This window comes from Oncorhynchus kisutch, linkage group LG6, assembly GCF_002021735.2.
Source record: "Oncorhynchus kisutch isolate 150728-3 linkage group LG6, Okis_V2, whole genome shotgun sequence".
Classification (NCBI taxonomy): domain Eukaryota; kingdom Metazoa; phylum Chordata; class Actinopteri; order Salmoniformes; family Salmonidae; genus Oncorhynchus; species Oncorhynchus kisutch.
Window position 1 is genome coordinate 34,872,176 of NC_034179.2, and position 26,275 is coordinate 34,898,450.

Sequence of the window (26,275 nt, forward strand, 5' to 3'; positions counted from 1 at the left end):
CATCAAAACAAAATTAGACAGGTGCATAAATTTGGGCACCCCAATAGAATAATCACATCATTATTTAGTAGAGCCTCCTTTTGCTAAAATAACAGCCTCTAGATGCTTCCCATAGCCTGAATCCAGTGTCTGGATTCTGGATGAAGGTATTTTGGACCATTCCTCCTTACAAAACTTCTCCAGTTCAGTTCGGTTTGATGGTTGTCGAGCATGGGCAGCCCGCTTCAAATCATCCCACAGATTCTCAATGATATTCAGGTCTGGGGACTGGGATGGCCATTCCAGAACATTGTACTTGTTCCTCTGCATAAATGTCCAGGTAGATTTTGAGCAGTGTTTTGGGTCGTTGTCTTGTTGAAATATCCAGCCCCGGCGTAACTTCAACTTTGTGACTGATTCGTCAACATTATTCCCAAGAATCTGCTGATATTGAGTGGAATCCATGCGACCCTCAACTTTAACAAGATTCCCAGTACCGGCACTGGCCACACAGCCCCACAGCATGATGGAACCCCCACCAAATTTTACTGTGGGTAGCAAGTGTTTTTCTTGGAACGCTGTGTTCTTTTGCCGCCATGCATAACATCCCTTGTTATGACCAGATAACTCAATCTTTGTTTCATCAGTCCACAGCACCTTATTCCAAAATGAAGCTGGCTTGTCCAAATGTGCGTTTGCATACCTCAAGCGATTCTGTTTGTGGCGTGTGTGCAGAAAAAACTTCTTCCGCATCACTCTCCCATGCAGCTTCTCCTTGTGCAAAGTGCGCTGAACTGTTCAACGATGCACAGTGACACCATCTGCAGCAAGATGATGTTGTAGGTCTTTGGAGGTGGTCTGTGGACTGTTTTTGACCGTTCTCACCAACCTTCGCCTTTTGCCTCTCCGATATTTTACTTGGCCTGCCACTTCTGGCCTTAACAAGAACTGTGCCTGTGGTCTTCCATTTCCTCACTATGTTCCTCACAGTGGACACTGACAGCTTAAATCTCTGCGATAGCTTTTTGTAGCCTTCCTCTAAACCATAATGTTGAACAATCTTTGTTTTCAGGTCATTTGAGAGTTGTTTTGAGGCCCCCATGTTGCCACTCTTCAGAGGAGAGTCAAAGAGAACAACTTGCAATTGGCCACCTTAAATACATTTTCTCATGATTGGATGCACTTGTCTATGAAGTTCAAGGCTTAATGAGCTCATCAAACCAATTGTGTGTTCCAATTAATCAGTGATAAGTAGTTACAGGTATTCAAATCAACAGAATGACAAGGGTGCCCACATTTTTGCATAGCCTATTTTTCACATCTGATTTAATTTCATACAACTTAATATTGTTACACTAAACATCTTTGTCTGGACAATACCCCAGTACTCAGCTTTTATTAGAAAATGAATGGCATGCCACTGTGATCATTTTCTGTGACGACAGAGTAAATTATTATGCAGCCTCAGAGGGGTGCCCAAACTTTCTCATATGACTGTATGATGATTTAAAAAAAGTTGCTTGAAAGGCATGAGCTCTGCTTAGTTTTCTGGGCTCCAGAATAGACTCCAATAGTCTATCATTCAAAATTTGACAAGCACTTGATAATGCCTCGAATTTCATGGTGACCTCCCCTTTGTGGCCGTAATGCACCCTAAAAAAATCTGTGCCTTTTGCAGGCCGGAGTGCTGCGTTGTGCCCTTCTCCCTGCGTGTGCTGTGTAATCCAAAGCGTCTCTCACTCACATGGCTCTCCATCACGTGATCGGGTCTTTCTAACAGGCTACAAGTGAAGATCGACACATCGTGGACGCAACTGCGTGTGTCCTTATCCAATTCCGAGGTGCATATTGAAGATATTGGAAGAACTGTCCACATTTACTTTGTCAGCCAACAAGATGAGGCCTAACGAACAGCAAAAGCACTAGTCTATGTCAATCTACAATCCCCCATAGTACAAAAGTCAACCTTTTCTATTCTGTGCGAAAAATACTTTTTCCAAACATAGTCTGGGACAGTTGTGGGATGAGAGAGATCCCAAATTTATACAACCATTAGCATCAAAAACTATTAGGCTATTTCGTCACATTAATGCACACATGGTACTGTAGTTAGGCTAAAAGCGCAAATGTTCCATTAGCAGAAAACACCATTATCAAAAGTGACCGCAAATGCAATTATGCATGTAATGTTTTTATTATAAAGGTGCATTTTTACAGTGAAAATTATCGTCCCCAAATTTGAAACTCACACACTGCTTATAAATGCCAGTTAGGCTCTTCACCCCTTGTAAAGCGGATGAATCTGCTTAATTTTAAGAAGTTATTTGGCCACTTTAGTTGTGATACAAACCTCATTAAAACAAATAGGCCTATGGGCCAGGCTACATGAGGTGTGCGACTATGATTCGAGTAAGTCACACAAAAAAAGGCTTTGTTTCTTATGCTGGCGTCATTCACAAGTGGTAGGCTAATATTGTCACCCATCAGACTATTCTTGATTTAATCTTGTCTTTACATGTACTAAATAATATGTGACAGTTGTTTTTATTTAGATTGGACCATTATAATGCAACTGTCTCGAAACAGGGGCAGCGGGAGAAATACATGTTATTTATGCACTTAAATAGCGAATGGAGGATGCTTTTCCTGTGGTTTATTTCATTTTTTATTTTTTTATTTGCTACTGGTCTCTTGGCCCTCCCACCCCTACGGGAGGGCAGCTCCCACTCAGCCCAGTCCAAGCTCTTCTCTGTCCTGACACCCCTATGGGAGGGCAGCTCCCGCTCAGCCCAGTCCAAGCTCTTCTCTGTCCTGACACCCCTATGGGAGGGCAGCTCCCGCTCTTCTCTGTCCTGACACCCCTATGGGAGGGCAGCTCCCGCTCAGCCCAGTCCAAGCTCTTCTCTGTCCTGACACCTCTATGGGAGGGCAGCTCCCGCTCTTCTCTGTCCTGACACCCCTATGGGAGGGCAGCTCCCGCTCAGCCCAGTCCAAGCTCTTCTCTGTCCTGACACCCCTATGGGAGGGCAGCTCCCGCTCTTCTCTGTCCTGACACCCCTACGGGAGGGTAGCTCCCGCTCAGCCCAGTCCAAGCTCTTCTCTGTCCTGACACCCCTACGGGAGGGCAGCTCCCGCTCAGCCCAGTCCAAGTTCTTCTCTGTCCTGACACCCCTATGGTGGAACCAGCTTCCCCTTGAAGCTAAGATAGCAGAGTCCCTACACATACATGAAACCTTACCTCTTCGAAGAATATCTTAAATAACCCCCCATCTTAATAGCTCTGGCTTTGCTCAAATCAAATCAATGTATTTGTCACGTGCGCCGAATACAACAGACCCTACAGTGGAACGCTTACTTACAGGCTCTAACCAATAGTGCAAAAAAGGTGTGTGTGTGTGTGTTGACATGCATCAGACAGTCCTTGCACTTTGAAACCCACACCCATGGTGTCTTATAGCACCACCCACTGGGTGAAATGGCGGAAAAAAGACTGCACACACCCGGCGTTACAATGACAAGTAGCGCAGCAGATGACTGCTGTCTGAACACACGTTTGATTTGGTCACTTGTAACTTGCCATTTGGACAGTCAGTATTCCAAAACGGAATAGAAAAACAAAACTGGTTTGAGCATTAAGGCATACAGTGTGAACAAGGAAATAGTGGCTATACATTCCTGCCAGGGAGACTGACTAAAATCATTATTTGCTGTTGATTGAGCAGTGATGAGAATCTAGTGTTGGGTTGAAAACTATTAATGATGAAAATGTAGGCTAGTTACTGTATGAGTGTTGTTTAATGGAGACTGTTTCTATATGTACAGTGTATTCATAAAGTATTCAGACCCCTCGACTTATTCCACATTTTGTTACGTTACAGCCTTATTCTGAAATTGATTAAATAAAAATAAATCCTCAGCAGTCTACACACAATACCCCATAATAACAATGTGAAAACAGGTTTTTATAATCTTTTTCTAAATTGATTAAAAATACAAAACCGTTAATGTCTAAACCACTGGCAACAAAAGTGAGTACACCCCTAAGTGAAAATGTCCAAATTGGGCCCAATTAGCCATTTTCCCTCCCCGGTGTCATGTGACTCGTTCGTGTTACAAGGTCTCCGGTGTGAATGGGGAGCAGGTGTGTTAAATGTGGTGTCATCGCTCTCACACTCCCTCATACTGACTGGTCACTGGAAGTTCAACATGGCACCTCATGGCAAAGAACTCTCTGAGGATCTGAAAAAAATTATTGTTGCTCTACATAAAGATGGCCTGGGCTATAAGAAGATTGCCAAGACCCTGAAACTGAGCTGCAGCACGGTGGCCAAGACCATACAGCGGTTTAACTGGACAGGTTCCACTCAGAACAGGCCTCGCAATGGTCGACCAAAGAAGTTGAGTGCACGTGCTCAGCGTCATATCCAGAGGAAATAGACGTATGAGTGCTGCCAGCATTGCTGCAGAGGTTGAAGGGGTGGGAGGTCAGCCTGTCAGTGCAGTATTTGGTTCAGATAGTGTCAAGCGTGTGTGGCGGCAACCAGGTGAGGAGTACAAAGACAAGTGTGTCTTGCCTTCAAGCATGGTGGTGGGAGTGTCATGGTCTGGGGCTGCATGTGTGCTGTCAGCACTGGAGAGCTACAGTTCATTGAGGGAACCATGCATGCAAACATGTACTGTGACATACTGAAGCAGAGCATGATACCCTCCCTTTGTAGACTGGGCCGCAGGGCAGTATTCCAACATGATAACGACCCCAAACACACCTCCAAGACGACCACTGCCTTGCTAAAGAAGCTGAGGGTAAAGGTGATGGACTGGCCAAGCATGCCTCCAGACCTAAACCCTATTGAGCATCTGTGGGGCATCCTCAAACGGAAGGTGGAGGAGTGCAAGAGGCTCCGTGATGTCCGTGATGTCGTCATGGAGGAGTGGAAGAGGATATATATGTGTGTGTGTGTGTGTGTATGTATATATGTGTGTGTGTGTATATATGTGTGTGTGTGTGTGTGTGTATATATATGTGTGTGTGTGTGTGTGTGTGTATATGTGAATGTGTGTGTATATGTGAATGTGTGTGTGTGTGTGTGTGTGTATATATGTGTGTGTGTATATACACTGCTCAAAAAAATAAAGGGAACACTTAAACAACACAATGTAACTCCAAGTCAATCACACTTCTGCGAAATCAAACTGTCCACTTAGGAAGCAACACTGATTGACAATAAATGTCACATGCTGTTGTGCAAATAGAATAGACAACAGGTGGAAATTATAGGCATTTAGCAAGACACCCCCAATAAAGGAGTGGTTCTGCAGGTGGGGACCACAGACCACTTTTCAGTTCCTATGCTTCCTGGCTGATGTTTTGGTCACTTTTGAATGCTGCTGGTGCTTTCACTCTAGTGGTAGCATGAGTCTACAACCCACACAAGTGGCTCAGGTAGTGCAGCTCATCCAGGATGGCACATCAATGCGAGATGTGGCAAGAAGGTTTGCTGTGTCTGTCAGCGTAGTGTCCAGAGCATGGAGGCGCTACCAGGAGACAGGCCAGTACATCAGGAGATGTGGAGGAGGCCATAGGAGGGCAACAACCCAGCAGCAGGACCGTTACCTCCGCCTTTGTGCGAGGAGCACTGCCAGAGCCCTGCAAAATGACCTCCAGCAGGCCACAAATGTGCATGTGTCTGCTCAAATGGTCAGAAACAGACTCCATGAGGGTGGTATGAGGGCCCTACGTCCACAGGTGGGGGTTGTGCTTACAGCCCAACACCGTGCAGGACGATTGGCATTTGCCAGAGAACACCAAGATTGACAAATTCGCCACTGGCGCCCTGTGCTCTTCACAGATGAATGCAGGTTCACACTGAGCACATGTGACAGACGTGACAGTCTGGAGATGTCGTGGAGAACGTTCTGCTGCCTGCAACATCATCCAGCATGACCGGTTTGGCGGTGGGTCAGTCATGGTGTGGGGTGGCATTTCTTTGGGGGGCCGCACAGCCCTCCATGTGCTCGCCAGAGGTAGCCTGACTGCCATTAGGTACCGAGATGAGATCCTCAGAAACCTTGTGAGACCATATGCTGGTGCGGTTGGCCCTGGGTTCCTCCTAATGCAAGACAATGCTAGACCTCATGTGGCTGGAGTGTGTCAGCAGTTCCTGCAAGAGGATGACTGATGACTGGCCCGCCCGTTCCCCAGACCTGAATCCAATTGAGCACATCTGGGACATCATGTCTCGCTCCATCCACCAACGCCACGTTGCACCACAGACTGTCTAGTAGTTGGCGGATGCTTTAGTCCAGGTCTGGGAGAAGATCCCTCAGGAGACCATCCGCCACCTCATCAGGAGCATGCCCAGGCGTTGTAGGGAGGTCATACAGGCACGTGGAGGCCACACACACTACTGAGCCTCATTTTGACTTGTTTTAAGGACATTCATCAAAGTTGGACCAGCCTGTAGTGTGGTTTTCCACTTAAATTTTGAGTGTGACTCCAAATCCAGACCTCCATGGGTTGATAAATTAGATTTCCATTGATAATTTTTGTGTGATTTTGTTGTCAGCTCATTCAACTATGTAAAGAAAGAAGTATTTAATAAGAATATTTCATTCATTCAGATCTAGGATGTGCTATTTTAGTGTTCCCTTTATTTTTTTGAGCAGTGTATATGTATGTATGTATGTATGTATGTATGTATGTATGTATGTATGTATGTATGTATGTATTTATGTATGTGTGTGTGTGTGTGTGTGTATATAGATACACACACACACACACACACACACACACACACACACACACACACACACACACACACAGTTGAAGTCGGAAATATACATACACCTTAGCCAAATGCATTTAAACTCAGTTTTTCATAATTCCTGACATTTAATCCAAGTAAAAATTCCCTGTTTTAGGTCAGTTAGGATCCCCACTTTATTTTAAGAATGTAAATATTTCTTTCATCACGTTCCCAGTGGGTCAGAAGTTTACATACACTCTATTAGTATTTTATAGTAATGCCTTTAAATTGTTTAACTTGGGTCAAATGTTTTGGGTTGCCTTCCACAAGCTTCCCGCAATAAGTTGGGTGAATTTCCTCCATTACACCAGCTCTGTCAGGAGGAACTGAGTCAGGTTTGTAGGCCTCCTTGCTCACACACAGCTTTTCAGTTTTGCCCACAACCGTCCTTCGCGGTTGGGATGGTATTCTTCAGCTTGCAAGCCTTTCCCTTTTTCCTCCAAACATAACAATGGCCATCATGGCCAAACAGTTCTATATTTGTTTCATCAGACCAGATGAACATTTTGGACATTTCTCAAACAAGTACCATCTTTGTCCCCATGTGCAGTTGCAAACCGTAGTCTGGCTTTTTTTATGGTGGTTTTGGAGCCGTGGCTTCTTCTTGCTGAGCGGCCTTTCAGCTTATGTGGATATAGATACTTTTGTACCTGTTTTCTCCAGCATCTTCACAAGGTCACCAAAGTACGTTCATCTCTAGGAGACAGAACGCGTCTCCTTCCTGAGCGGCATGACGGCTACGTGGTCCCATGGTGTTTATACTTGCGTACTATTGTTTGTATAGATGAATGTGGTACCTTCAGGTGTTTGGAAATTGCTTCCAAGGATGAACCAGACTTGTGGAGGTCTAAAATGATTATTTTTTTCCCATGATGTCAAGCAAAGAGGCACTGAGTTTGAAGGTAGGCCTTGAAATACATCCACAGATACACCGCCAATTGACTCAAATGATGTCAATAAGCCTACCAGAAGCTTCTAAAGCCATGACATAATTTTCTGGAATTTTCCAAGCTGTTTAAAGGCACAGTCAACTTAGTGTATGTGAACTTCTGACCCACTGGAATTGTGATACAGTGAATTTTAAGTGAAATAATCTGTCTGTAAACAATTGTTGGAAAAATGACTTGTCATGCACAAAGTAGACGTCCTAACTGACTTGCCAAAACTAGTTTGCTAACAAGAAATTTAAGGAATAGTAGAAAAACGAGTTTTCATGACTCCAACCTAAGTGTATGTAAACTTCCGACTTCAACTGTATATACACAGACACTGAACAAAATGTGTGTATATATATATATATTTGGGAGGCAGTAGCAATAATTTCCCTGTGTGTCTCAGTCAGTTCCATCAGGTATTATCTTTACTTTTTAAATCCCACAATCTGCTCTGCTTTATGTCAGCAATACTGCTGCCTCAGGTCACATGATCAGCATGTTGACCTCTGGTTGGTTGGCCTGCAGAGCTCTGAGGAAAGGGGAAACACTCAAACCCAAATCTTTTTCTTCATGACTTGCAGGAAGCCATTTCCCTGTTTTGAGGTGTGAAGGGTGTTTTTAGATATCTGTTTGCTACTTATTTTCTGTTTTTTCACATTCTTAAAAAAAAGAAGTAATATCCTCAATTAACTTGATACAAGTGTACAGACAAATGACATTTTATAAGGTATGGTCAATAGAGGAGAGAACAAGATATGATAATATTTTTTTGCAGAACTGAAAAGCTATAAATGCTTTTCTCTTGTGAAATGCAGGTCGTAAAATGATTAATACAACCCCTAACAGTAGAAGTGTGTGAGATTTGACCATAGCTGGATTTTTACTCTGGGTGTGTCAGTGTCCCCTATGTCTAACAGTGTCCCATAGTACTTCTCATTGACTAGATCTTTTCATCGACACTGAGTCCCTCTCCATGGAGTCTGAAGGCTATTGGACAGTGGGAGGTCCTTTCCACAGGCCCGTTATAAGTGTCTCTCGGTCTGTCTGTCCAGTCACTGACTCACTGTTTGGTTGTGCTGAACAAGGGAGCATGGCCATGGGTCTATTAGGAGAAAACCAACACAGCAAATAAAATAAGTGTCAAAGTTTCCACCCTGCTGGAAATATACGCTCTGCAATGCAGAAGAGCTCCGTGTGTGTGTGTGTGTGTGTGTGTACACTCACGCATGCGGACATAATAAGTAACGTCTTTTATGTTATGCACTCTGCTCTTCATCACTAGATCACACTGGAAGTCAGAATGATCAGTTTGACTGCTGAAAATGGTTTTTAAAGTATTTTTAAAAATTCCAAGTGCTGACTGTCTCTTTATATCAAGAAATATAAAGCAGCTATTTCTGTTATGTCCATTTATTTTCATTTAGCTACTATATATGTGGTCATGTTTCTTGTGGTGATGCGTCACTCACAAAGCCATTCTACTCCTCTCTTGTTTATGTGGTATGTTTATTTGGTTACGAAGCGATTGTTCTATAGGCCTACTCTGTGCTTGTGCAGAAACCTCTATATATTCAGGAAACGGCATCTGAACTCTGACCTATAATTACATACACCTAGAACAGCATTCACTCAGAGAGTGAGAGAGAGTGCGAAAGAGAGAGCGAGAGAGAGCAAGACCCTGTGAGGAAGTGACTGGGGGTTGTGCTCTCTGGCCGTTGCTGTGGAGAGAGGAGGGGAGGTGGGGAGAGGCCTCATCGACAGAGGCAGAACAGTGACACACACCAGGAAGACGGGGGAAGGGAAGGAGGTAGGCGGGGCTCGCTCTCTCCTCATGTTCGTTTTGTGTTACGAAGCGAGTGTGTATGTGTGTGTCTGCTGCGCACAACACCAGCAACAGCTGAATGAAGTGGAGCTCCAGCTAAAGGCTATCTGGCTCTTAACAGAAGGATAAGTAACAAGAAGAGGAAGAAAATAAAGACAGACAGCGAGAGAGACTAAACAGCAGAACATTAAGTATTTCAAGGAGGGCTGAGGTGGGTTGTGGGCCCTGAAGGAAGGACTAGACCGGCTTTCTGCACTGGAGGAAGGACTGATGTGCCAGGTCAGGCCGAGAGAAGCCTGAGGAAGGAAGGGAGAGAAGTAGCAAGACAGGGAGCAGGCCTTGTTAGGAGGACCATGGAGGTGGATGAAGAGAAGGTGTTGTGCTACCTGGACAAAGTGCTGGAGGATGAGGATGAGAATGTGTTTGAGTGTGGAGACATGGACCTGGAGAGTCCACTCCCATCAGGAGACATGCTGATGACTCCTGTCCACAGGCAGTTCAGGGTGAGTCTCAGGCTGCATCCACAATGGTACCCTATCCCCTATATAATGCACTTATTTTTACCAGATAGGGCTTGACAACATAGGGCTTTGGCCAAAAGTAGAGTGCAATATGTAGGGAATAGGGTGCCATTTCAGATTTGTCCTCAGCCTTCCACTGAAACAGGATTTGACAGCAGGAAGAAACTGCCAACGCACCACTGCTTGCTCACTCATACACAGCCTAGGTCTTTACTGTGTGCCTGGCTAAAAATAACCAAGTGGGTAGTCTTATTGGTGCCTTTTCACAATGTGGCCTCAGTGTGTGTGTGTGTGTGTGTGTGTGTGTGCAGACCTCCACTGTGATAGGGTTGTGTGTGTGTGTGTTGGCCAGAGAGCTCCTTACAGACCCCTCAACCTGATGGGTGGAGACATGCTCCAGTCTGAACCAGATTTACTCTCCTCCTGTCACGTCGTATGCATCTCTGGGGAGAGGAGGGGTGGAACGAAGGAGGAAGAGAGGAAGTTAATGCTGTCAGAATAAATATTTCACTGACATCACTCGCACTGACTGACATGTGTGACAGTGAGACCATGTGTGTGTGTGTTCCTACAGGTAGGGCTTGATCGCATAGTGCGCTATGTAGGTGATAGGGTGTCATTTCAGATTTGTCCTCAGCCTACTGATCGGATGGGGAAGAAACACCCAATGCAGGCTAGGTGTAAACTGTGTGGTGTCAGTATAAAACTGTAAGTGACGTCCCTCACGCTGACTGACGTGTGTGTGTGTTCCTACAGGTTGAGTTGGACTGATAAAGAAAGACAGTGCTTTTCTTAGCCAGCCTCTTACCAGCTGAGTCACCTGGCTATAACTCATTAACCAGTGCATCACTGTGATTGGGAAAAGAGCATTGAACTCAGCTTTGTTGAGTACTGTACAGTACATGCCTAAGTCATAAACTAGGCAGGTTTATTAGAAAAGGTGCAGCAAACTCCTCGGTCACGTTTAGTGAACTCCTCGGTCACGTTTAGTACCCTAATATTGTGGACTGCTGCAGATAGAAATGTAATCGGTAGTTCCCTATTCCACATGTCAGAAAGGTGTGTTTGTTGTGCTACAGAAAATATTTATATGTGAAAGTTCCACAACGTTGTGCCTACAGGTTCAGGAGCGTCTTCCAGACATACAGTAGCCCTCTGGAGAAGAGTTTTTCCTGTCTGTCCTCAACCTCTACTACTTCACACTGGGCCTGGGAATTACACAAGTCTGTCTACTGGCTCTTTATAGGCATATATATCTGTTTGTGTGTCTTCCAGAATGCTCAGGATGACAAGCAGAGTGCTTTGAGGCCAATGTTTAGGAGAGAGGAGTTACTGTGACTTAAGTGTGTTTTCTTTGGTCTAATGAAATAACATCTGTGCAAACAAACACAGTGCCACGTCATAGAACACAGACCTGAGCCTGGCCTTCAGTAGCTCAGCCACATCTCTGTGTGTGTGTTTCATGTCACAGTGCTTGTCAGTCTGCTGCCTGTCTGTAGAATAAAAGCCCTATATAGTGGCAAACCTGTCAAACCGCCTCAGCACTGTGAAGCGTTGTGCAGCGTTGTAAAGTGTTGTAAAGCCTGCATTAGCACGCTGTTACTGTAGGAAGTCCTGGCTCTATCTGTTTCATTTTCCATTTGCGAGAGCATGGCCATCAGAAACACCACAGCATTTCCTGGAAAGGACCCCGATTCCATCTCTGTTTCCTTCAGCAGTGTGTTGGGCAACCTCTTAAGTCATCCTGACTCCTATCAGAACTAATAGAGGAGCACCGTTCTCAGTGCACTGTCCTGGTCGAGCCTAGAGGCACAGATTTACACTTCTGTTCAAACGTTTGGGTTCACTTAGAAATATCCTTGTTTTTGAGTCCATTAAAATAACATCAAATTGATCTTAAACACAGTGTAGACATTGTTAATGTTGTAAATGACTATTGTAGCTGGAAACAGCAGATTGTTTTATGGAATAACTACATATCCGTACAGATGCCCATTAACAGCAACCATCACTCCTGTGTTCCAATGGCACGTTGTGTTAGCTAATCCAGGTTTAGCATTTTAAAGGGCTAATTGATCATTAGAAAACCCTTTTGCAATTATGTTAGCACAGCTGAAAACTGCTGTGCTTATTAAAGAAGCAATAAAACTGGCCTTCTTTAGACTAGTTGAGTATCTGGAGCATCAGAATTTGTGGGTTTCGAGTACAGGCTCAAAATGGCCAGAAACTAAGACCTTTCTCCTGAAACTTTTTGTGCTTTCCTGTGAAGGGAGTAGTATTCAGTGTTGAACGAGATCTTCAGCTTCTTGGCAATTTCTTGCATGGAATAGCCTTCATTTCTCAGAACAAGAATAGACTGAAAAGTTTCAGAAGAAAGTTATTTGTTTCTGGCCATTTTGAGCCTGCAATCGAACCCACAAATGCTGATGCTCCAGATACTCAACTAGTCTAAAGAAGGCCAGTTTTATTGCTTCTTTAAATCAGGGCAACAGTTTTCAGCTGTGCTAACATAATTTCAAAAGGGTTTTCTTATGATCAATTAGCCTTTTAAAATGATAAACTTGGATTAGCGAACACAGCGTGCCATTGGAACACAGGAGGATTTGGTTGCTGATAATGGGCCTCTGTAGATAATCCATTAAACAAAAATCTGCCGTTTCCAGCTACAATAGTCTTTTTCAACATTAACAATGTCTACACTGTGTTTCTGATCAATTTGATGTTATTTGAATGGACAAAAAATGTGCCTTTCTTTCAAAAACAAGGACATTTCTAAGTGACCCCAAACTTTTGAACGGTAGTGTACATTTTTGTCATTTAGCAGACGCTCTTATCCACAGCAACTTACAGTTAGTGCATTCACTAGGTGGGACAACCACATATCACAGTTATAGCAAGTACATTTTTCCTCAATAAAGTAGCAATCAGCGGTCAGCGCTATATGAAAGTTTTGTTTTTAGTATAATTTATCCAGGTTAGTTTCATTCAGATAATCTTTTAAGCCAGGCAGACCTAGTAGGACCTGGTAAGAGAGCGACTGTACTCCGTTCTGGTGGTTCAGTCTGATGCCACTAACTAGTAAGACCTCTTGCCCTTAACAGTGGAAGTGGAACCTCCCATGTCCCGTCACTGTGATGACTTGGTGTTATTCGGATCCGTGAGGTCATTGGGGTTAATAAGGTGAGGTACAGTGTGAACTCCTGGTACTCCGTCTCCCTGCCTGTCTCTTATCAGCCTCTGCTCATCTTTGTCTGCTGATTACATGGGAAGGATTTGCTCCTGTTAATCATTAATCTACCTCCCACTTCCACTCATTCTGCACACACACACACACACACAGTCACACCCACACACACACACAATTCAGCAGAAATTCCCAGTAGACAGCCTCATCAACAGTTGTCAGATGGTATCAAAGATTCTGTTTTACATGTATCATTTGTCTGTCTGTTTGCTCTGATACAATATGTTACTTTTCCTTTGTCACCTTCACCTGTTGACTGCAGCTATATGTTAACGACGTGCTCCGGTACTTTGGCTGCTAGTAAGTCTTTTTTTAAACCTCCCACAGTAGAGCGAGAGAGAGAGAGCAATGACGTGGTGCACATTTCAGCACATTTGTGACGCATTCATCCACATTTTGGCGACCACTTTCTTGGTCGCTACTTTCAGTACTACTGGCAAAAAAGTATACAAAGTACCAGATAATATCTTTAAAAATGGTTGGTGTGGATACATTATAAGAGCCATGGGACTAGTTTGTGTGGTTGGTCATTAAGTTGACCCTTGAGTTCTATGGGTGTGGTGAGAGAGACCGTACGCTATAATAATACATTATACTACTGGGCCCTGTCAAAAAGTTTCATCTAACAGGTTTTATGAGAACACAGTCTATTGTTTTCCTTAAAGGCAATCTGCAGTTCAAATAACTCCCTCCCCTGTTTTGGTAAAAAGCTCAGGGATGGGGCTGGCGAAATGTAACCACTCTCATATTCGTAGACAGAACTATGGATGGGAAGTCTCACCATCAACGATATCAACATGATAGTTTGAACCATGTTTTCAAGCTATACAGTATTTGTTTACAATTACATTGTTTACAAACAATGGAATAAAACAGGCTTATATTTTGGCTTCTGATGGGATATGACTGTCCTTCAAGAATCAATGGATATCATTGCTTTAGAATTCCAAAAATGGATGGACCAATCACAGATTACCACTTTAAGTTTTAGTGTGAATACATTTAAATTAAAGCATATAAATGGGAGTGCTCAAAAAGCCTCTAAATTTGGTTTACAGGCTATTAGTCTTCTGGGTGGGACTTCCCCAAGACTGAGCAATACAACAACTGTACCATTTATGTAATGTTTCCAAAAGGAAAATAAACCCTTGTTTTTTTCCAGACATGTTTGGTATTAAAATAAACAGCCAGTATTTTATTAATTCATGTGATCTGGCTGTTGAGTCTTCTGCTATTCTCCTTTCACATGAAATAGTATTGTAACTGAAATCCATACTGACTACTTTTAAGGAACTGGAGGAATGAAACTGGTTAATTCAACCCTGAGAGCCACATGAGTCGGAGTGAACTGTAATATGGGTTTGTATTGTCAGAACTGGGCCCTTTGATCACATGAAAGCACCTGGCTAGGGCTGTAGCTTACATTGTGCTCTCTGGGTGTACACTGTGTGTGCGTGTCACCTGTTGAAGGCTAGTATGTGTCGTTTTGAAACGCATCCCTGGTGTGTGTGATTGTAGGTGTGGTTTAGTAGGACAGCAGACAGGGTGAGCTCCTGGTCCTGCTTTAACAAGAAGGATCTGAACCTGCCCAGCCTTATCCACACACACTCCCTCGCACTCTCTCTTCCTACCTCCTCCTCGCTGTCTCTCAGGGCCAAAACAAACACCTCCACTTGGACTTGATTGCCCTCTGCCTGCCTAGTGCCCATGACTAATTGTGGGAGGAGAGTAGAGGGCACCAGGAAAATGGCCTCTCTTGTACAAATACAAATATATGTGCACTCATACAAGCTATGTACACAAAAACTCCCATCAAGATTTGAATCTGCTTGGATCTTTTCCTTTCCAGTGAGAGGCCTCAAAGTTATGAGCCTGTCCATAGTGTTTGTGCACGTGGCTGTGGCCCTACAGACAGAGCCAATGTGTTTGTTCCAGTACTGTGTTGAACACCACCATGCCCTGCCACCGCTGTTTTTACATACTGTAGTATCATAGTAGTGTATAGACGCATGTATGACTGATGTCCTTTTCTTTTGGCCTCTCTGCAGGGTGACATCGAAAAGGGTCTGGAGATGAAGAAACTGGTTCTGTCTGGCTTCCTAGCCAGTGAGGAGATCTACATCAACCAGCTGGAGGCTTTGCTTCTGGTGAGGCGTGCGCGCACACACACGCTCACTATCAAGGACACGATATGGTGGACTTACCCCCGCTCTTCCCTTTCCTTTATGTAGTGCTGTCTGTGTGGGACTGTGCTGGACAGCATTAGCCCTCAGGCCAGTGTGTCGGCACCACGGTGGCTCCAAGTAGAGCCGCATGGGAGACTGGGTTCCTAAAAGCATTATGCGTTTTCGAGAAGTTGTGCTCTCATCTCTGTGAGTGCTATTAGTGGTTAGTGGTCAGTCATATTTAGAACAGAACAAAGGCCAAGCGTATCCTGAACCAGGATAGCTGTGTACCCCATGCAACTGCAGCTTGATGTCACATCCTGTCTGTCTCTGCACAACTGTAAAATGGGTTCAGTATTACAAACCATGGTCTTAAACAGGAACAACCGTTACGAGTGCAGCAGGTAGCCTAGCGGTTAGGTTAGAACGGGATCCTGAGTGGCGCAGCAGTCTAAGGCATTGCATCACAGTGCTAGAGGTGTCACTACAGACCCGGGTTCGATCCCGGGCTGGTAGGCAGTCATTGTAAATAAGAATTTCTTCATAACTGACTTGCCGAGTTAAATTAAGTTTAAATCTAAAATTAAATAGTGTTAAGCCAGTAACCGAAAGGTTGCTGGTTTGAATACCTGATCCATCAAGGTGAAAAATCTGTGCCCTTGAGCAAGGCACCTCTCCTGGTGTATGTGACAATAAAACATATATATAAATAAATATATATATATCTATATCTATATCTATAGAGATATAGATAGAGATCTATATATATATATAGATCTATATATATATATATATATAGATCTATATATATATATATAGATCTATATATATATATATAGATAGATAGATAGATAGATAGATATAAAACTATATATAGATAGATAGATATAAAACTATAAACAGCAGTTGGTTCCACAACCTCCTCAGTTTTATGTGGAGTGGTGCAGGGCAGAGGACTGAATGGACGGCTGTGTGTTGTGGTGCATCCTGCAAGATTTCAGTGGGCCTGGCAGGTCTGGCGACACACCGGGGTGCTTTCCTGGTTGAGAGGTGATGGTGATGTATGGTGGTTGTGTTTATCTGGTTTGGCTCCACCTGCTCGACCAGCGCCACTCTGCCCAGACACACCCAGCCCAACACATTGAAAACAATGACGTCCTGCCGTGGTAGGTAAAACACTATCTGGATACAGCATACACTTCCTACAGAACGTATTCCTACCCATTGAATGTATTCCACATTACAGTGCTGTGAATAAGTTTTTTCCCCCTTTAAAATGTTCTCTACTTTTGCATATTTCAGATCTTCAACCAAAACCTAATATTAGATAAAGGGAACCTGAGTGAACAAATAACACAACAATTATGTACTTATTTCATGAACAAAGTTATGCAACACCCAATGCCCCTGTGTGAAAAGTAATTGCCCACTTACGCTCAATAACTTTTGCTGCAATGACGCCGACCAAATGCTTCCTGTAGTTTGTTGATCAGTCTCTCACGTCGCTGTGGAGTGCATTCCACAGGAAGAACCTCATACCAACAGTCAAGCATGGTGGTGGTAGTGTGATAGTTTCGGGATGCTTTGCTGCCTCAGGGCCTGGACGACTTGTCTTACAGAACAGTCTTCATGATTCCTTCTAGTATCAGAGAATTCTACAGGAGAATGTCAGGCCGTCTGTCTGTGAGCTGAAGCTGAAGTGCAGCTAGGTCATGCAGCAAGACAATCAAGTCTACATGAAAATGGTTAAGCAACACATTTGAGGTTTTGTAATGGCCTAATCAAAGTCCAGACCTAATCCCAATTGAAATGTTGTGGCAAGACTTGAAATGAGCCGTTCATGCTTGAAAACTCACAAATGTCAGTGAGTTAAAGCAGTTCTCTATACAAGACTTAGACAAATTTCCTCTACGGTGACGTAAGAGACGGATCAACAACTACAGGAAGCATTTGGTTGCAGTTAAATGTGGCACAACCAATTATTGAGTGTAAATCAAATCAAATCAAATCAAATTTATTTATATAGCCCTTCGTACATCAGCTGATATCTCAAAGTGCTGTACAGAAACCCAGCCTAAAACCCCAAACAGCAAGCAATGCAGGTGTAGAAGCACGGTGGCTAGGAAAAACTCCCTAGAAAGGCCAATACCTAGGAAGAAACCTAGAGAGGAACCAGGCTATGTGGGGTGGCCAGTCCTCTTCTGGCTGTGCCGGGTGGAGATTATAACAGAACATGGCCAAGATGTTCAAATGTTCATAAATGACCAGCATGGTCGAATAATAATAAGGCAGAACAGTTGAAACTGGAGCAGCAGCACAGTCAGGTGGAAGTTGAAACTGGAGCAGCAGCATGGCCAGGTGGACTGGGGACAGCAAGGAGTCATCATGTCAGGTAGTCCTGGGGCATGGTCCTAGGGCTCAGGTCCTCCGAGAGAGAGAAAGAAAGAGAGAAGGAGAGAATTAGAGAACGCACACTTAGATTCACACAGGACACCGAATAGGACAGGAGAAGTACTCCAGATATAACAAACTGACCCCAGCCCCCCGACACATAAATTACTGCAGCATAAATACTGGAGGCTGAGACAGGAGGGGTCAGGAGACACTGTGGCCCCATCTGAGGACACCCCCGGACAGGGCCAAACAGGAAGGATATAACCCCACCCACTTTTCCAAAGCACAGCCCCCACACCACTAGAGGGATATCTTCAACCACCAACTTACCATCCTGAGACAAGGCTGAGTATAGCCCACAAAGATCTCCGCCACGGCACAACCCAAGGGGGGGGCGCCAACCCAGACAGGATGACCACAACAGTGAATCAACCCACTCAGGTGACGCACCCCCTCCAGGGACGGCATGAGAGAGCCCCAGCAAGCCAGTGACTCAGCCCCTGTAATAGGGTTAGAGGCAGAGAATCCCAGTGGAAAGAGGGGAACCGGCCAGGCAGAGACAGCAAGGGCGGTTCGTTGCTCCAGAGCCTTTCCGTTCACCTTCCCACTCCTGGGCCAGACTACACTCAATCATATGACCCACTGAAGAGATGAGTCTTCAGTAAAGACTTAAAGGTTGAGACCGAGTTTGCGTCTCTGACATGGGTAGGCAGACCGTTCCATAAAAATGGAGCTCTATAGGAGAAAGCCCTGCCTCCAGCTGTTTGCTTAGAAATTCTAGGGACAATTAGGAGGCCTGCGTCTTGTGACCGTAGCGTACGTGTAGGTATGTACGGCAGGACCAAATCAGAGAGAGAGGTAGGAGCAAGCCCATGTAATGCTTTGTAGGTTAGCAGTAAAACCTTGAAATCAGCCCTTGCTTTGACAGGAAGCCAGTGTAGAGAGGCTAGCACTGGAGTAATATGATCAAATTTTTTGGTTCTAGTCAGGATTCTAGCAGCCGTATTTAGCACTAACTGAAGTTTAGTGCTTTATCCGGGTAGCCGGAAAATAGAGCATTGCAGTAGTCTAACCTAGAAGTGACAAAAGCATGGATAAATTTTTCTGCATCATTTTTGGACAGAAAGTTTCTGATTTTTGCAATGTTACGTAGATGGAAAAAAGCTGTCCTCGAAATGGTCTTGATATGTTCTTCAAAAGAGAGATCAGGGTCCAGAGTAACGCCGAGGTCCTTCACAGTTTTATTTGAGACGACTGTACAACCATTAAGATGGTCAGATTCAACAGAAGATCTCTTTGTTTCTTGGGACCTAGAACAAGCATCTCTGTTTTGTCCGAGTTTAATAGTAGAAAGTTTGCAGCCATCCACTTCCTTATGTCTGAAACACATGCTTCTAGCGAGGGCAATTTTGGGGCTTCACCATGTTTCATTGAAATGTACAGCTGTGTGTCATCCGCATAGCAGTGAAAGTTTACATAATGTTTTCGAATAACATCCCCAAGAGGTAAAATATGCAGAGCCTCGGTCCGATGCCATTAAAATGTCATTTACCACCTTCACAAGTGCCGTCTCAGTGCTATGATGGGGTCTAAGTCCAGACTGAAGCATTTTGTATACATTGTTTGTCTTCAGGAAGGCAGTGAGTTGCTGCGCAACAGCCTTCTCTAAAATTTTTGGGAGGAATGGAAGATTCGATATAGGCCGATAGTTTTTTTATATTTTCTGGGTCAAGGTTTGGCTTTTTCAAGAGAGGCTTTATTACTGCCACTTTTAGTGAGTTTGGTACACATCCAGTGGATAGAGAGCCGTTTATTATGTTCAACATAGGAGGGCCGAGCACAGGAAGCAGCTCTTTCAGTAGTTTAGTTGGAATAGGGTCCAGTATGCAGCTTGAAGGTTTAGAGGCCATGATTATTTTCATCATTGTGTCAAGAGATATAGTACTAAAACACTTGAGCGTCTCTCTTGATCCTAGGTCCTGGCAGAGTTGTGCAGACTCAGGACAACTGAGGTTTGGAGGAATACGCAGGTTTAAAGAGGAGTCCGTAATTTGCTTTCTAATAACCATAATCTTTTCCTCAAAGAAGTTCATGAATTTATCACTGCTAAAGTGAAAGTCATCCTCTCTTGGGGAATGCTGCTTTTTAGTTAGCTTTGCGACAGTATTAAAAAGGAATTTCGGATTGTTCTTATTTTCCTCAATTAAGTTAGAAAAATAGGATGATCGAGCAGCAGTAAGGGCTCTACGGTACTGCACGGTACCGTCCTTCCAAGCTAGTCGGAAGACTTCCAGTTTGGTGTGGCGCCATTTCCGTTCCAATTTTCTGGAAGCTTGCTTCAGAGCTCGGGTATTTTCTGTGTACCAGGGAGCTAGTTTCTTATGAGACATTTTTTTAGTTTTTAGGGGTGCAACTGCATCTAGGGTATTGCGCAAGGTTAAATTGAGATCCTCAGTTAGGTGGTTAACTGATTTTTGTCCTCTGGTGTCCTTGGGTAGGCAGAGGGAGTCTGGAAGGGCATCAAGGAATCTTTGTGTTGTCTGTGAATTTATAGCACGACTTTTGATGTTCCTTGGTTGGGGTCTAAGCAGATTATTTGTTGCAATTGCAAACGTAATAAAATGGTGGTCCGATAGTCCAGGATTATGAGGAAAAACATTAAGATCCACCACATTTATTCCATGGGACAAAACTAGGTCCAGCGTATGACTGTGACAGTGAGTGGGTCCAGAGACATGTTGGACAAAACCCACTGAGTCGATGATGGCTCCGAAAGCCTTTTGGAGTGGGTCTGTGGACTTTTCCATGTGAATATTAAAGTCACCAAAGATTAGAATATTATCTGCTATGACTACAAGGTCCGATAGGAATTCAGGGAACTCAGTGAGAAACGCTGTATATGGCCCAGGAGGCCTGTAAACAGTAGCTATAAAAAGTGATTGAGTAGGCTGCATAGATTTCATGACTAGAAGCTCAAAAGACGAAAATGTCTTTTTTTTTTTGTAAATTGAAATTTGCTATCGTAAATGTTAGCAACACCTCCGCCTTTGCGGGATGCACGGGGGATATGGTCACTAGTGTAGCCAGGAGGTGAGGCCTCATTTAAAACAGTAAATTCATCAGGCTTAAGCCATGTTTCAGTCAGGCCAATCACATCAAGATTATGATCAGTGATTAGTTCATTGACTATAATTGCCTTTGAAGTAAGGGATCTAACATTAAGTAACCCTATTTTGAGATGTGAGGTATCATGATCTCTTTCAGTAATGACAGGAATGGAGGTGGTCTTTATCCTAGTGAGATTGCTAAGGCGAACACCGCCATGTTTAGTTTTGCCCAACCTAGGTCGAGGCACAGACACGGTCTCAATGGTGATAGCTGTGCTGACTACACTGACTGTGCTAGTGGCAGACTCCACTATGCTGGCAGGCTGGCTAACAGCCTGCTGCCTGGCCTGCACCCTATTTCATTGTGGAGCTAGAGGAGTTAGAGCCCTGTCTATGTTGGTAGATAAGATGAGAGCACCCCTCCAGCTAGGATGGAGTCCGTCACTCCTCAGCAGGTCAGGCTTGGTCCTGTTTGTGGGTGAGTCCCAGAAAGAGGGCCAATTATCTACAAATTCTAACTTTTGGGAGGGGCAGAAAACAGATTCAACCAGCGATTGAGTTGTGAGACTCTGCTGTAGAGCTCATCACTCCCCCTAACTGGGAGGGGGCCAGAGACAATTACTCGATGCCGACACATCTTTCTAGCTGATATGCACGCAGAAGCTATGTTGCGCTTGGTGATTTCTGACTGTTTCATCCTAACATCGTTGGTGCCGACGTGGATAACAATATCTCTATACTCTCTACACTCGCCAGTTTTAGCTTTAGCCAGCACCATCTTCAGATTAGCCTTAACGTCGGTAGCCCTGCCCCCGGGTAAACAGTGTATGATCGCTGGATGATTCGCTTTAAGTCTAATACTGCGGGTAATGGATTCGCCAATGACTAGAGTTTTCAATTTGTCAGAGTTAATGGTGGGAAGCTTCGGCGTCTCAGACCCCGTAAAGGAGCAATAACTTTTTCACACAGGGGAATTGAGTGTTGCGTAACTTTGTTAATTAAATACATTTAAATAAGTGTCAATGTTTTGGTTATTTGTGAACTCAGATTCCCTTTATCTAATATTAGGTTTTGGTTGAAGATCTGATAACATTCAGTATCAAAAATATGCAAAAATCAAGAATATCAGAAAGTGGGCAAATTATTTTTCATGGACTGAATGTGTTACAGCCTGAATAAAATATGGATGCAATGTATTTTTGCCATCCATCTACACACAATACCCCATAATGACAGGGAAAACATGGAATTATACATTTTTTCAAATTTATAGAAAATTTAAATACAGAAATCTAATTTACGTAAGTATACACACCCCTTTGCTATGACACTCCAAATGGAGCTCAAGTGCATCCAATTTCCTTTGGTCATCCTTGATGTCACTACAACTTGATTGGAGTCCACGAGTGGCCAATTCCAATTGTTTGGACATTATTTTTTTTATATATTTTTTTAAATTTCACCTTTATTTAACCAGGTAGGCCAGTTGAGAACACCTTTATTTAACCAGGTAGGCCAGATGAGAACACCTTTATTTAACCAGGTAGGCCAGTTGAGAACACCTTTATTTAACCAGGTAGGCCAGTTGAGAACACCTTTATTTAACCAGGTAGGCCAGTTGAGAACACCTTTATTTAACCAGGTAGGCCAGTTGAGAACACCTTTATTTAACCAGGAAGGCCAGTTGAGAACACCTTTATTTAACCAGGTAGGCCAGTTGAGAACACCTTTATTTAACCAGGAAGGCCAGTTGAGAACACCTTTATTTAACCAGGTAGGCCAGTTGAGAACACCTTTATTTAACCAGGTAGGCTAGTTGAGAACAAGTTCTCATTTGCAACTGCGACCTGGCCAAGATAAAGCATAGCAGTGTGAGCATACAACAAAGAGTTACACATGGAGTAAACAATTAACAAGTCAATAACACAGTAGAAAACAAAGGGGGGGTCTATATACAATGTGTGCAAAAGGCATGAGGAGGTAGGCAAATAATTACAATTTTGCAGATTAACACTGGAGTGATAAATAAATAAGCATAAGCAATGCTATGGGCTAAATGCCCCTTGTGTTGACCCATTGTAATAAACATCTGTGTTTATAATGATAAATTGTAATTATTTTGCCTCTGTGGCCTATTTATTGCCTACCTCCCTACTCTTCTACACTTTCACACATTGTACATAGATTTTTCTACTTTTCTTTTCTTTTGTGTTATTGACTGCACGTTTATGTGCAACTCCATGTCGTTGTTTGTGTCGCACTGCTTTGCTTTATGTGGCCAGGTCACAGTTGTAAATGAGAACTTGTTCTCAACTGGCCTACCTGGTTAAATAAAGGTGTTCTCAACTGGCCTACCTGGTTAAATAAAGGTGTTCTCAACTGGCCTTCCTGGTTAAATAAAGGTGTTCTCAACTGGCCTTCCTGGTTAAATAAAGGTGTTCTCAACTGGCCTACCTGGTTAAATAAAGGTGTTCTCAACTGGCCTACCTGGTTAAATAAAGGTGTTCTCAACTGGCCTACCTGGTTAAATAAAGGTGTTCTCAACTGGCCTTCCTGGTTAAATAAAGGTGTTCTCAACTGGCCTTCCTGGTTAAATAAAGGTGTTCTCAACTGGCCTACCTGGTTAAATAAAGGTGTTCTCAACTGGCCTACCTGGTTAAATAAAGGTGTTCTCAACTGGCCTACCTGGTTAAATAAAGGTGTTCTCAACTGGCCTACCTGGTTAAATAAAGGTGTTCTCAACTGGCCTACCTGGTTAAATAAAGGTGTTCTCAACTGGCCTTCCTGGTTAAATAAAGGTGTTCTCAACTGGCCTTCCTGGTTAAATAAAGGTGTTCTCAACTGGCCTACCTGGTTAAATAAAGGTGTTCTCAACTGGCCTACCTGGTTAAATAAAGGTGTTCTCAACTGGCCTACCTGGTTAAATAAAGGTGTTCTCAACTGGCCTTCCTGGTTAAATAAAGGTTAAATAAAAAAAATATAAAAAAAATAATGAAAGCTAACATTCTGTAAGCTTATGAATAGCTTTCTCATAGTAACACTATTGTTACGACACTGATTTTCAACCGGGATGTGGAGATGGAGGACCTTAGCAACACATGAATGACGTGGTGGTGTGATTCTGTTTTGATTGGAGGGAAAATATTTGTGATATCCTCTCTTTTGGATTTCCCTCAGGGTATTGAAACTCTTATCTGTACTCGATAAGCCTGGGATCATCCGCCAGTCCCTGGCTTATCAAGTACAGATAAGAGTTTAGCTATCTGGACTGAAATCCAAAAAAAGAGGCAGTGATGTCACTCTGGTGCTCAGGCTTGGTGCCTGCGCAAACATTTCTAAACAACATTTTGGGATGTTTGGTTCGATTTGTAATTGTGGTCTGTTCAGAGCTGTGTTTCCATCAGTACTAAAAGGAACAGCTCAGCTCTATTCTACTCTGTTCTCCAGTCTTTGGTCATGCTGCAGCGCCCACCCCTAATAATAAAGCACTACTGAGCACTGCACAGGATCATGATGATTTATGTGTTGAAAGCGTCAGTGCAGGTATACACACATACCGGTACACACACAAACACACACTAACTATTTTCTGAATGTGTGTGTGTGTGCAGCCCATGCGACCCCTGAAGGCTACAGCCACCTCCTCCCAGCCGGTGCTGACCATACAGCAGGTAGAGACCATCTTCTATAAGATCCAGGACATCTTTGAGATCCATAAGGAGTTCTACGACGCCCTCTTCCCTCACATCCAGCAGTGGGATGAGAAGGTCGCCGTCGGACACCTCTTCCAGAAACTGGTAAGGGTGGCAATCAATCAACCAACCAACCTGTCAGTCACTCATTCAACTGGTCAATCTATCAATTTATCATCAAGATTGATTTTTGATTGAGTTGAATTAGGTGTGTTAGTAGTACTGGGTTGGAGTACAAACCTGCACAACTCTTGAGACTCCAGAAAGATGGAAGAACAGGAAGTTGGAGGACAACTTGGAAATCTAGTTCAAATTAATTGTATTCCAGTGTCTGCCTGCCTGCCAGTGCCTCCCCTTCCAAAGCATAATCTACTAGTCTTCCAACGTTACAACCATTATTCAGACATTAGGGGGAGAGAATTTTTATTAGAGAAAAATAGACTATAGTATCCTTAACAATGCTAGTAAACATTTCACGTTGGATTTATTAACTACAAAAAGGTTAGCTGTATTTGTATGTATATTCTGGTGCTGCTCCCCACACGCAAGCTTGTTAGCTAGCTAGCTAACTCTGGTCCAGCATTTAGCCAACTTTCTGAAGTTCAACTTCAAATACAATTATTGATCCTTCATAGAAGCCGGTCATCCGTGGGTATGATTATGCAGGCCTAATTCAGGTGTCATTAACAACAAGATGCCCAGCGCTTCCTCCTAGCTCTCTCCCCACACGTAAAATTTCAGTCGCAAATCGCGCCCTGCACTTGTCTGTCCGATGCATTTAAATAGCTTGCCTGCTCCAAAGCAAGCTGCTCGATCCGCTAAATGCCAGATGTAAAAAATACATATTTCAGAGGTTTAAAAATGAACAGAAAGGAACAATATAAACAGTTGGGTTTTTGGGGTTCGATCTGAACCAGTTCAGAACTTTATTTTGCTGGGCAGAACAGTGGAACGGAACATTACATTTTTAAAAATTATTAACGAAATTATTGGAAAATTATTTTGATTCCAACCCCTGATTGTAACTGCATAGATTTCACATGTATGGTATCACCTCCCTCTGTTCAATCTATACCCCTCTAGGATAAACATTCAATTACACTGGGGTCTGCCCAGACATTTGTCTCTATTCTGCTCCCACTCCCCCATCCATCTCTCTCCCTACATCAGTTTCTCTAACAGGCTGATTTCTGACAATTAAATGTTCATGTACTGTAGGGTACAAGGGTCTTGTGAACATTTATCGCCCTCTTCCTGTCCCTAGTACCCTCTCTCTCTCTCTCTCTCTCTCTCGCTCTTATTTATTTTATTTATTTATTTATTTGTATGTATGTATGTATGTATGTGTGTGTGTGTGTGTGTGTGTGTGTGTGTGTGGACAGTAGTTTTGAAAGTGGTGTTCTACAGCATTCATTTGGTATGTCCTGTGCATTTTTACATTTCTTATTATGTGTTATGAATCCAATTTGTATATAATGTACACCGTCTCTTTCCTGGATTACACTGCTCATTAAACCCCAGAGTGTGGAGCCTGATTGGTTTAGGGAACGGTTCCATGAATCTGATTGGGTTAGGAGTGTTCTGTCTCATAAGGAAGGTCTCTAAAGGAG

At 43.5% G+C, this 26,275-nt stretch overlaps 1 protein-coding gene across 7 annotated transcripts in view; it reads left to right on the plus strand.

Annotated features, from left to right (window-relative positions):
• The window catches only part of abr (ABR activator of RhoGEF and GTPase), a 232,319-nt gene that overhangs the window by 95,849 nt on the left and 110,195 nt on the right, over positions 1–26,275 (plus strand). For 5 of the 7 annotated variants that reach the window (XM_020485490.2, XM_031826644.1, XM_020485489.2 and 2 more), the window contains exons 3-4: positions 15,356–15,454; positions 24,585–24,770. In XM_020485490.2, coding sequence (XP_020341079.1) covers positions 15,356–15,454; positions 24,585–24,770 — 285 coding nt within the window. Of the gene's footprint in view, positions 1–9,503; positions 10,046–15,355; positions 15,455–24,584; positions 24,771–26,275 lie in introns of those variants that run through there. The other 2 variants (XM_020485493.2, XM_020485492.2) reach the window with 2 other exon arrangements.